Source organism: Mastigoproctus giganteus, chromosome 6 (assembly GCF_048544385.1).
Source record: "Mastigoproctus giganteus isolate SK-2022 chromosome 6, ASM4854438v1, whole genome shotgun sequence".
Classification (NCBI taxonomy): Eukaryota; Metazoa; Arthropoda; class Arachnida; order Uropygi; family Thelyphonidae; genus Mastigoproctus; species Mastigoproctus giganteus.
This window is the reverse complement of record NC_143580.1, coordinates 36697013-36708137: the sequence shown is the minus strand read 5'-3', so window position 1 is coordinate 36708137 and position 11125 is coordinate 36697013. Positions and strand designations below refer to the sequence as shown.

The following is an 11125-nucleotide window of genomic DNA, read 5'->3' as shown; positions in this document are numbered from 1 at the left end:
ATGCCCATTAATTCTCATGAAATAATATCTAACATTACATGAAAAGACACATGCCAGAAGCAATCACAGTCCAAGCTTCATAGTCAGTGTTAGCATTAGTAAAGGCACATGGTGCAAGAAAGCAAGCTTATATAGCATCAGCCAAAAAAAACTTCTAATTTCACCCATCCACTCACTCCAAATGTTTGTCCAGTTATGCCTTGAATTTATTTAAGCTATCAACTTCTACAACGGCAGATGGAAGTTTTTTCCAGCAATCAACCACATGCTGCATAAAGGCAAACTTCTGCACACATATCCTACAACTGTCTTTCCTCAATTTGAATTTATGCCCTCAGAGGCGATTATTCTGAGGAAGAGGAGGAATCCTATCAGTATTGAGTATACACCTCAATCTGATCACCCCACAGGTGCCTAGTCTCCAGACACTGTACTTTGCAAAACTTAAGCCTTTCTTCGTAATAACAACCCTTTGTTCCATTCACTAATCTCGTTGTCCTTCTCTGCACTCACTCCAGCAGCTCTACATCCTTCCTAAAATGAGGCCTTCATACCTGTATACAGTATTCAAGGTGTGTCCTGACCATTGCTTATACAAGGGGATAATCACCTCCTTATCCCTGCTAGAAAAATTCCTGTATATCATTGACAAAATACCATGAGCTGCTCAGAAAACTTCATATCTGCCTGCACAATTACCCTCAGGTCCTTTTCATTCTCTACCACAGTGTCAGTGTAGTACCATACAGTTGATACGTTACTACTTCCCATATGCAGTACTTTACATTTGTCAAAGTTAAACTTCAGTTGCCACCTCTCAGCCCATCTGCTGAACTTTTCTAGATACTGTTTCAGCAGCATACTGTCGTTAACAACCCTGCCAACCTTTGTATCGTCTGCAAACTTTGACATTGAGCCTAATATACCATCATCAATATCATTAATAAATACAGAAAACAACAATGGACCCAACACTGAACCCTGGGAGACTCCACTAATAACATTAGTCCACGAAAAGTAGTGTCCATTGATTACCACTCTGTCTTCTCCCACTCAACCATCCCTTTATCCATAGCAGCAATTTGCCTCCAATTTGTTCAGCAGTCTTCCATGTGCAACATTATCAAAAGCCTTTCTAAGATCCAAATATATGATATCAGTTATTCCCTGCATCCAGTTCCTTTGTGACCACATCATAGTATCCAATCAAATTGGTCAGACAAGACTTCCCCTTAACAAAACCATGCTGTGTCTGAGCTATAAGTGAAGTCTTGTCTAGATGATCCTGCAGTGCTTCTTTAACCAGTGCCTCCATTAATTCCCTGGAAAAGAATTTAAACTAACAGGTCTGTAATTACTTTTGTAGCCGTTTGTGAATTGGGGTCGCATTTGCACATCTCCAGTCCATGGTACCTCCCCTGAACACAAGGAAGCTCTCATAATTATGGCTAAGGGTTTGCTTATTTCCTTTGCTACCTCCTTTAATATAACTGGATAGATCCCATCCACCCCAGGTGCCTTTCTTATGTTTATCTTCAACAATTTCTTCTCCACCTTGCTCTCAGTCATTACAAAATCATCTAGCTCACTGCCAGACTTGAATAGACTTCTGGCATTCCCCTCCCTGAATAACTCATGTGTGAATGTAGACAGCTAACAAACTAAAATATTCATTTAGTTTGTTAGCTACCTGAGCAGGATCATTAATAGTTGAACCATCAATATCCAGTGGACAATCTGATTCTTCCCCTTCCTTCTAGAGTTTACATAAGTAAAGAACTCTTTGCTGTTTTTCTTTGCATCCTCTGCCAAAGATTTCTCATAATCTGCCTTTGCCTGCCTAACCTCCTTTGTGACAGACCAGCTTATATCTATCATAGGCTTCTGTGTCACCCATTAATTTATATGTATCCCATGCATTTTTCTTCTTTGCCACATGTCTAATTAGTTCATCTGACATCCATTTAGGCCTAAATCCTGAACAATATTTCTTAGTTGGTATGAAGTCTAGTAGCTTCCAAGATTAATTCTTTGAATGCTTCCCATTTTGAATTTGCTGTTGGTAACATCATCAGTTAGTCCCACCATTTAGAATTTAAATTCTGTCTCAGACCTCCGCAGTCACCTATAAAAAAGCAAAACCCCTTCACTTTACCCCTGATGGTAGTTACCTCTTTGAGTAAATACTACTAGTTGTAAAGTTATTAATATATTGAACAGGAAAATTCATGGTATCGATTTCTACTATACAGTCACAGACACTCCACTTTTATTCTACAGGGATTAAGGATATAAGAAGGCTGCCATAAATTGAAAATGTTCCATATACTGGATGTTACTAAAGGACAACATTTTATCGAAGTTCTGGTCAATCCTTACATCGGACTATGAGACCTATCTCCAATTATTCAAGGTCCAGTGCCAATGTTCTTTCGCCTAGTTGAGTAGTAGAATCCTGCATCATGGTGTTAGCACTGGGACTCTGATGGCGGCTCCCATAACATATTGTGGCTAATGATTGCCTGATGGTCTTGGTGGAGATATTTCTGGCATCTTACCCCATCGAAGTTGGTAGTAATTTGTGCCGCTATTGCTCTCTGGTTGGCCGAAACAATGCGAGACATACATCGACGTTTATCCATCACCTTTCTCCGCTGCCACGATGAGATGTTATTCTCGATACACTCTTGATACTGTTGAATGGGGGATAGTGCAATTTCTGTACCACCTCTGTGATAGTGACCCATGTGTCGGGCACCCACTATCATCCCTCTTTCAGTCAGTTAACTTATGAGATTTATCCATACTGACATTGAATTACTGTCTATGGGAATGCAGCGATGCACTGTACCTATATACCTGCCAAAAGGTATATAGCTATTTAAAGTTATTCACCCCTGTCTCTGGTTCATGTGCCAGAGACAGGGGCGACAGCATTGCATTGCCCAGGAAATAGATATCCCACGAATTCTATCCATTTGGTGTAATGACAGTATGCTACTGTAACAGGATCTAGAAAAGTTAGGCAGATGGGCTGAGAAGTGGCAACTGAAGTTTAACATTGACAAATGCAAAGTACTGCACACGGGTAGCAGCAACCACAGAGAAATATACCAGCTGTGTGGTAGAGAATGAAAAAGACCTGGATAATTGTGCAGACAGATATGAAGTTTTCTGAGCAAGGCATGGGGTCTTGTCAATGATGTACAGGAATTTTTCTACTAGGGAAAAGGAGGTGATTTGATTTTCCCTTTGTATAAGGTAATGATGAGACCATGCCTTGAGTACTGCATACAAGTCTGGAAGCCTCATTTTAAGAAGGAGTACAGAGGGGCAACAAGTTTGGTGATGGGACCAGAGGGGTCCTCTTACCAAGAAAGGTTTAAGTTCTGCAAATTGCAGTGTCCGGAGACTAGGCACCTGATTGAGGTGTATAAGGCCTTGAATGGTTCGAGCAGGCTCAATGCTGATGGGATTCTTGTTGCTCATTTTATGAACCTGAGGGTGCATAGATTCAAACTGAGGAAAGACAGTTATAGAATAAATGTTCTCCCCAGGACCTACTGAATGGGCACACCGCCCGGCTAAAATTTAAGCGATTCTCGCAGTACCGCTCACTCATCTCAACAAATTTTAATTTGAACACACTATGCATTCAAGGACAATGTGACAGGAGCATATAATGTTAAATTATGCAATTAATTTTTGTTCTGGATCGCTTAAGTCACATTTATAAACAACAGAAAATTTTATAATATTCCGAAGTAGTATTACACTTCCTTACCCGGCTCCTTCATAATGCCGCCTGGCTGGCAAAATTTTCTGGGGAGAACACTGGAATAGATGTGCGGAAATTTACTTTTAGCCAGCAGGTAATTGATTGCTGGAACAAACTTCCATCTGTTGTCGTGGAAGTTGATAGCTTGAATAAATTCAAGGAAGAACTATACAAAGTGTTGGAGCAAACGGATGGGTGAAATGGGAAGGTTTTTTTTTTTTTTTTTTTTGGCTGATGCTATATAAGCTTGGTTTCTTGTATCATATGCCTATGCTAATGTAGAGTTTCAGGCACATGTTTCATTTATCATTTTATTTCTTGAGAAACTACCTGTTTTTTGATGACAAACTTAAAAAGGGCTTGTTAGCAGGCTTATGTCTATGACAGTAGAGGGCTGTTTTGTGGTTGTAATGGTATATTAGTCACAATTAACTGTGACTTCTGAGGTATTATGTGGAAACTTGGAATTTGTTCTAAGGTAAATCTAAATTCTTAGTTACTTCAGTAGTTGTCTGTGTACTAAAATGATGCATTTGCATTAACTTGTACATCATTTAACTGCTATGCAACCTAAGGCTTTAGCCCTAAAATGCTTCTAAGGTAAATCCAATGTAATTAAGTTACAATATTTTAGTTCTATGAACAAAAAACTGTTCCTTTAAGAATGCATATTTGTGTGAGGATTAAGTTACTCCACATTAAACAAAACTGAATAGCTATTAAATGTTTTTGACTATATATATTTGTTTATTCTTTGCTATTAAATTATGAAGAATAATAATACAGTGCATTTATTTTATCAAAAGTTTATAAATTTCAAAAATTTCTACAGGACTTCGCCTTCATATATTTTTCTCACTTGGCTACATTATCAGAATGAAAAAGATAGCTGATGAGTGTCAGTTATCACGAGGAACATTAAAGAAGGAAAACTGTGCATATACCGTCGTTATTAGCAAATAATTTTTTTGCCAATACTGAAGGTATGTGCAGTTAGTCACTGGCTTATGACTTATCCTGTCATAAACTAATTAGATGCAGAAATGCTTTCCAAATGACTCCCTTCCAAACTAATGAAAGTCAAAGGTACAATTTATTGGAGTCGATGAGCTATTTTCTCTCACTTCACCTCAACAGAAGTTTCTCCTTATCAAAATGGGCACTCTTTTTTTTTCTTTCCCCCCCCCCCCTTGTTAGTTGTTGGCGCATCAGCTTCTATGGCCATAATGCACCTCCCAAAGTTTTTGCATTTTACTGTGATCCAAGCCCCAGGCGGGAATTGAACCCGCAACCTTTGGGTTGCCAGGCAGGCACTTTCACCTACCTGGCTAGCCTGGTCAGCACTCTCTTTTAATATGAAGAAATTGACATCATGACTGCCTTTGAGGGAAAATAACTGAGAGTCATATGTTACAGGAAATGCAGTTTACAGATATGGAATATTCAATATAAATACCGATTTGAACTTACTGTTATTCACAATCTATTACATTATCTAATGATGAATGAAGTTAGATTACATAACAAAATAATAAACAAACAGCTATATCATAAAGGTTATGTTTCGCTATTCTATTTTTAGAAATCTTATAACTTTATATAATATAAAGTTAGGTAACATAAATAAAATTAAATATGCTTGTTAAGTCTGCTGTTCTAAAATTTTAGGTACCATGACAAAGCCAAATAGGTCAGTTACTTAATCAATCAGATACATGGTTCACAACAAATACTCGGCATCTGTTGAACTACAACAGATTCCAAGGTACCATATAATTCAAAAGCAGGGAAATGAAAAATTTTTTCTGCTACATAGAAATTCTGTCAGTCATTTCCCTCAACAAATTAAATTATTTTGTTAGCTTCCCATAGTGAACGTGTGATAAACATCACACAAAAGTATAGATAAACAAAAAATTGAGCAAGCGAATTTTGTTTCAATTAATATAAACCTAAATGTGATAATCTATTATTACTATAACTGACATGGGTTGATGCATTATCCACAGTCTGTTCAAGATAAACTCACTTTTTCCTTTTTTTTTTATTTATTTTTTTTATTTAGAGAATAACAGGTAACATGTAATACAAATGATAAGGACTTAAAAACATTGCTTCCAATCATATCATGGCAAAATATTCAGTGACATTACAATGTGATTTAAAAAAAAAAAAAATTAAAGAATGTTTACTGATCACAATAGATATTATTAAATAGAAAAATATATTCTCAAGCACAAAACTTGAAACAATGGCCAAAATTATAAAACAAAACAAGAGGTTACAGAAATTAAATGTTATATTGCTCCTTACATACCCATTCCATAAGTCTTTGTTGGGTGTTCTGAGTTGTCATTATGTACACAAAACTATTAATAAAATACATTGGGCATTCTACCTAAAAAAATGCTTCCTTAAAAGCTTTCAAATGGCTGTCATAATGATAGGTGTTACCTGCTATTAATCCAAATTGAAGCCAAAATGAATTTTTCTCTTGTTTTATGTTTCCTCCTCGTCTTCTTCGTCGTATGCCTCTTCATCTTCTTCGTCAACGGCTGCAGCTCCAAATTCTTCAGCTTCTTCGTTTTCGATATCTGGAGTAATCAAATATGGCAAGGGGTTTGGCCATATATCATCCTTGATCACTTCTGCGATTTCATCTGCAGATGCATCTCCATGTTCACTGAACCATGAGAAGAAAGTCCTTGGCTGTTCATGTGCCCTCTTTCTGCTTCCCTTAGCACGAGGTTCGGCTTCCTTTGTGAAATCCATATCTTCTTTCCACTTGATTTGAGTAGATTGTGAGACAGGATCGCCAGAAGAACTTAAATGAAATTCTTTGGCTATAACATCATTCTCAAAATATGGATTTTTTTCAAAGTAGAATTTAATTCTGTAACCAGATTTGATATCTTCGAATTCTTCAACTTCTAACTTTACCAGGAAATTTAAGCATTCTTCATCCTCTTCGTTCAAAATTGCTGATATTTGTGGATGATTTACAAATGTGTTAAGCCAAAAGTTCGGTATTTTCTTGATAAAGTCATTTCGTTTATCAAAACATGGCTTTCGCAACTTGTTGAATTTTTGCTCAACTTTCAGTATTTCCTCGCTTGCCTTTTCATTCAAAACATCGATCTCGCTTTGGCAGGCATCAATTTCTTCCAAAGCATTTTGTGTTTCGACATCGAAATTTTTGCTTTTATCGTTATCTGATGCAAGCGACGCTTCACCTTTTTTCATTTTCTTAGGTGCTGAACCACTGGCAGACATTGCTTGACTTACGATTACAACGAATTAAACAATAACAACACCAAATATTTTTGCTTACCAAATAAAAATCCACAGAACTACTTCTTTGGTTGAAACGAAACTAGAATACGAACATTTTCGGCAGAATAATCAACTACTTTTCGCGCTTTATGTTGATAACCAATGAAAATGGAGAAAATATTGTCTTGGGTATTAGTTAAATAAGCGTCACCTAGGAAAATAAGGTCAATTGATATATCACGTACAATAACTAAATAAAAATAAAAACAGCAAGATTAATTTTACAAGAGATAGAGTTACGCTGGTGTGTGATCACAAATTTCAGGAAAGTTGAGGCATTATTCAGAAGCATTGTACAGAGAAAAAAAAAAAAAAAAAAAAAATATATATATATATATATATATATTTTGTGAATTTACTTATGAACAAATCAGGAAAAATAATAAATTCGCAGTTTGTAAACAGTGGCAACACAAACGAAGGTACACTAAGTTATTCGTATGCAAAATAATACACTTTACAAGATAGTTATCAGTCGCGAAATAAGGAATGAAGTCAGATTGCAGAAAATGGAGGGTTTCAAATTTGAGTTAAATGGAACGAGTTATGTTTCATCTGCACAATAAGAAAATTATTACAGCAATAGCTTAAAATGCAAAATCTGTAACGTGGCACTCTGCATCTCTAATGATGGAGGCAAAACGATTAAAAATTTTATAAATGTGAATATTAAAATGTACAGTATTCACATTCCTGGGGGGGGGGGGTTACTCAGATTTTCACCACAAGAGTGTAGTTTTAGCGCGAATTTATTTGTTCAGAAATGGCAAATATTTATTTCATTTTTAATAATAAAAAAAATAGGCATGTGACGTTTACAATGTGTTTGATGTTTTAAAGTTTAAACGTCACATGCCTATTTTTTTTTTATTAAAAATGAAATAAATATTTGCCATTTCTGAACAAATAAATTCGCATTTATCGCTCGCACTAAGGAATTATAAGGTAGCCATCATTGTTAAAATGTCACACATACCACTCAGATGAGATTATTATTATTTGCCATATGGTGCAAAAAGCCTGCTGCACTGGCCAAATAAAATAACTAATAATAATATAGAACAACACACAGAAAGGCATCATGACAAAGTCAAACTAAAATGGCCAGGTAGCTGAATATGACTGTGTTGGAAGGAAACTCTGAAGTTGGTTTTGACACAAACACTATTCTGGCGATTAATTTTATAAAAGTGGCTTGACTACATTATTCCAAGCGATTTTCAAGGTTTCCCATAAATTTTGCGAGGATGGTCCGACTTCACGAACTTGACAATTTAAATGACCCAAAAAACATTCTATTGGGTTTAAGCCAGGCGATTGGGGCCCACACCATCATTTGCAATACATTTCCTGTTCTTTAGTTGCTATAAAGTTCATACACAGCTTACAGCTGTAATATAAAATTTATTTATCAAACTCCAGAGGATATTGCATTAAGTTAAAGAATGGTTTTATTGCCTTTTTAAATTTTCTTCAGTTCTGATGACGTCACCCACTCCAGAAAAACAGAACCAACTCCAAATCATGATGGAACCACCACCCTGATTGACTGTAGGCACCAAAAAATGTAGAACCATATTTTATTCAGTTGATCGTCTTACATAAACTGTATGCTTTGATCCAAAAATTTCAAATTTGATTTATTTGTACACACCCTTCCAACAGGGTGATAGCTTTTAGCCTAAGCCAACCGCTTCTGTTTAAGACAAGCTTACAGCGGATGTAGACAAGGGAATTTCTTTGAAGCTATTGAACTCGGCTCGGATTTCAGGGGCAGTAAGTCGTCAGTTGTGTTTAGAAATCAGTATTATGGTTTTAACTTGTGCTTCCATTGGTAAGCGCTGTCGTCCTGATCTTGGTCTGTCCTTTTAACTGCTAGTCTCCTTGAACCGTCGATTGGTAATTTGTACTCCTTTTTAAGTGAAACAGTTTTTTTGCCAATACTTCTCATAGAATAATTTTCATTATACAGAGTTATAATAGCACATATTTTTTAAACACTCAGTTCCTTATTTCTTTACATGTTTATCACGAAACACAAAACTTTCTGAATAATGAGCGTTCGATTTTAAAAGTTACAGTTCTTACTTTTCAAATTATATTATTGCAAAACACTAGATTCATTTACAATCTTTTATAGTAGTAGTAGTAATGGCAAATAATGCAAGAAGGAGAGCTTATACAGAATCAGGCAAAATAAAACCATTACACAGTTCATCCATCCGTACCCTACAAGGATTTGCCTAGTTCCTCCTTCAATTTATTCGACACGTCGAATTCCCCAACATTTCTGTGCCAACAGTCAACCAAGCGTTGGTTGAAGGCAAATTTCCACACATCATTCATGCAATCAGCCTTGTTGAACTTGAATTTATACCTCTTTATGTGCATAATGTGCAGTTTTTTTGCCAATACTTCTCATAGAATAATTTTCTTTATACAGAGTTATAATAGCACATATTTTTTCAACACTCAGTTCCCTATTTCTTTACATGTTACTAATGATATTAAGAGTATGAGACCGGCGGAATTACTTAGCAAGTACAGGTCACTGTTGAAAAAAAGCCGTGAATTAGGGTTGAATTTGAAAGTGTCTGCAATTCTGCCCAGACACGATAGGAGGGAGTATATGATGAGAGCCTTGTCGATCAATTCGGCCCTGGAAAGATTGTGCAAGGCACAAGGGGTAGAATTTTTTTCAGCGTGGACTGTACTTGTTAACAGGAGAGATTGCTTCTACAGGGATGGGATACATTTAAATAGAAAGGGTGCAAGAATTTTTGCTGATGCTGTCGAGCAAGTGTTAGGTGGGTCGGAAAACTGCTAGTTGGGGGGGGGATACAAGGACTAATAGATTAACAGTAGCCACTGGCAGAGGTGGAAGTGATTCTTGCACTGCTTCTATTGAAATGAGCAGAAGCCTGAAAAACAATATGCAGGATATTTCAGAGACTGCTGGGAGTCATTGCGGTACAAGTAAACACATGGGTTGTGTTAGGGTAGCTAAGAATAGAAACAGGTGCATGTATACCTGCGTGTACACCAATTCTAGGAGTTTGGTAAATAAATTTTATGAATTTGAGGTATTGCTCAAAACATCAAAGGCAGATATTGTTGGGAATCAGAGACGTGGTGTGACACAGATATAAGTAATGCGGAACTGGAATTTGGGGAATACAATGTGTATAGAAAGGATAGACAGGGGAGGAGGGGTTATGCTATTAGTTAAGGAACACATAAAGTCCAAGGAAGTGAAGCCAGTCGACATCGATGGACAGGGCAGTGTCGAGTCAGTTTGGTGTGACATAAGCATAGGGAAATCAAAATTGAGAGTAGGAGTGTGCTATAGGCCTAATGACTCTGATGAGTATAATAAGATATTGTACAGGGAAGTAGAGTGGGCCAGTAAATCAGAGGGTCTTATAATGGGGGATTTTAATTTCCCAGATATTGACTGGAATTTGTGGGTTGGTCACTCGCACACTAGCAAGGCTTTTGTGGATTTATTGGATGATTGTTTTCTACATCAGCATGTTCGTGAGGCAACAAGAGGGAGCAATACTCTTGATCTGATTATCAGTAGTGATTCTTCATGCATTAAGAATCTGCAGATAAATGAACCACTAGGTGGCAGTGATCACAGTGTGTTGAAGTGGGATTTACTCAAGGAGGTAACTACCATCAGAGGTAAAGGGAAGGGTTTTTGTTTTCGTAAAGGCGACTATGATGGTCTGAGACAGTATTTAAATTCTATACAGTGGGATAACTGATGATGTTACCAACAGCATACTCAAAATGGGAAGCATTCAAGGAACTAATCTTGGAGGCTACCAGGCTTTACATACCAACTAAGAAATATTGTTCCAGGTTTAAGCCTAAATGGTTGTCAGATGAACTAATGAGACATGTGGCAGAGAAGAAAAATGCATGGGATACATACAAATTAATGGGTGGCAAGGAAGCCTATGATAGATATAAGTTGGTCTGTAACCAAGTCACAAAGGAGATTAGGCA

At 36.8% G+C, this 11125-nt stretch overlaps 1 protein-coding gene across 1 annotated transcript; it reads right to left on the bottom strand.

Moving 5' to 3' along the window:
• Window positions 1–5970: 5970 nt before the first annotated feature.
• Window positions 5971–7182, bottom strand: LOC150084167 (protein SET-like). Its single transcript, XM_090375073.1, has one exon. The coding sequence runs from the start codon at window positions 7049–7051 to the stop codon at window positions 6278–6280; it is 774 nt and encodes a 257-aa protein (XP_090231199.1). The 5' UTR covers window positions 7052–7182; the 3' UTR covers window positions 5971–6277.
• Window positions 7183–11125: the final 3943 nt, after the last annotated feature.

Bases quoted from the DNA above. Each gene is read 5' to 3' on its own strand.
- LOC150084167 (XM_090375073.1), bottom strand. From the start codon at position 7,051: ATGTCTGCCAGTGGTTCAGCACCTAAGAAAATGAAAAAAGGTGAAGCG.